General features: G+C 60.3%; 1 protein-coding gene across 1 annotated transcript in view; it reads right to left on the bottom strand.

Moving 5' to 3' along the window:
• Positions 1-922: 922 nt before the first annotated feature.
• The window catches only part of Oprd1 (opioid receptor delta 1), a 39,818-nt gene continuing 39,232 nt past the window's right edge, over positions 923-1,508 (bottom strand). Inside the window, exon 3 of the mRNA XM_004642896.1 lies at positions 923-1,466. Coding sequence (XP_004642953.1) covers positions 925-1,466 — 542 coding nt within the window. The 3' untranslated portion in view covers positions 923-924. The remainder of the gene's footprint in view (positions 1,467-1,508) is intronic.

Genomic DNA, 1,508 nt, shown 5'->3' with positions numbered 1-1,508 from the left:
GGGTTTTGCAGCCCCCAGACCTTCTTGCTCCTCCTGAGCCTCAAGTACTTGGTTCTGGGGACCCTAATTCAACTGAGGCCTGTTGCCCTTCCCCAGCTGGGAGCCGCTGGCCCTATGCTACTGTCCTGTCCCAAATCCACTGTATATTGCTGTAGACACTGCTTCCATTCATAGGCATCACTGTCTGTTCCAAAGAAATAAGTGACCATTGGAGAGGAAAAATATGTTGTTTCTTTCTTCCTCACTTTCCATTTTGTCCCCACCCCCTAATTCTTTTGCATTCTTTATTTATAAAGATATCAAGTTGGACCTAGACTGCAGAGTCCCCACCTGCTGCTAGAACTCGGGGGCTGGGACCTGACCCCAAACATGAGGCCCCACCTCCTTCACACAGCAGTCTATATGATGACAAACCTGTGCTGTCGCCAGCCAGCCTGTCCTGTCACTCTGTCTGCCCCCGGAAGGGGCTCCTATCCACTGAGCTGTCTCACAGCTCGGTCTCCAAGCCACCGCCTACTCCTGCCCCTCCCGGGTCTTAGGTGCAGAATCGTCAGATTCCATGATGCCCAAAAGCCCCACTGGGTTCAGCAATCAAGGCTGCCCCAAGGTCGAGCCCCTGCCCACTGCACAGGTCTTATTAAGGGGCCTGGTTCTGCCGCTGCAGGTCCCACGCTCCTGTAGTCGCTAGCTGCCCCCACCAAGGGGCAGGTACTCGCCTCCAACTGGATCCAAAGGCCACCCCACTATACAGGCCCCGTCTGCGGCAGCCACATGGCCCCAAGTCCCCAGCTCTTCTCCGACACAGGGGCCCCATCCAGTGGCCCAAGCCTCCCCACCCACTACTGCCCAGTCCCAGATGGTGATTCTACCTCCTGGGGGGCCCCCCCCGTGGTCTCCCCGGAGGGTCCCAGGGGAGGGACACGGTCAGGCCGCAGCGCCACCACCCGGACCATCGGAGGGGGTGCAGGCAGTGACCCGCTCGCGGGCTGTGGCCTCGCGCGCCCGGTTAAAACTGCCTGGCTCCTGGCGGCCACAGGGCGAGCGGCAGAGCTGGCGGAAGCAGCGCTTGAAGTTCTCGTCCAGGAAGGCGTAGAGTACGGGGTTGAGGCTGCTGTTGGCGTAGCCCAGGGCGATGCACAGGTGCAGTGCGGCCACCACGAGAGGATCGTGCCGGTCGATGTCCACCAGGGTCCACACGATGACGAAGATGTGGATGGGGGCCCAGCACACCACGAAGGCGCCCACCACCACCAGCACCATGCGCGTGATGCGCCGCAGGCTGCGGTCCTTCTCCTTAGAGCCCGACAGCAGGCGCACGCTGCGCAGGCGCAGCAGCATGAGGCCGTAGCACACAGTGATGATGAGAATGGGCACCACGAAGGCAAAGAGAAACACGCAGATCTTGGTCACTGTGTCCCAGTACCAGCTGGGGTTGGGGAACTGGAGCATACACACCACTGCCCCATCTGGGTTGGGGAGACAAGGAAAGATGGAGTGAGAGGCCTGTG

Source organism: Octodon degus, unplaced genomic scaffold, assembly GCF_000260255.1.
Source record: "Octodon degus isolate 3935 unplaced genomic scaffold, OctDeg1.0 scaffold00163, whole genome shotgun sequence".
Lineage (NCBI taxonomy): Eukaryota > Metazoa > Chordata > Mammalia > Rodentia > Octodontidae > Octodon > Octodon degus.
Note: the sequence above shows the minus strand (reverse complement) of the source record. Positions and strands in the feature narration are given on the sequence as shown.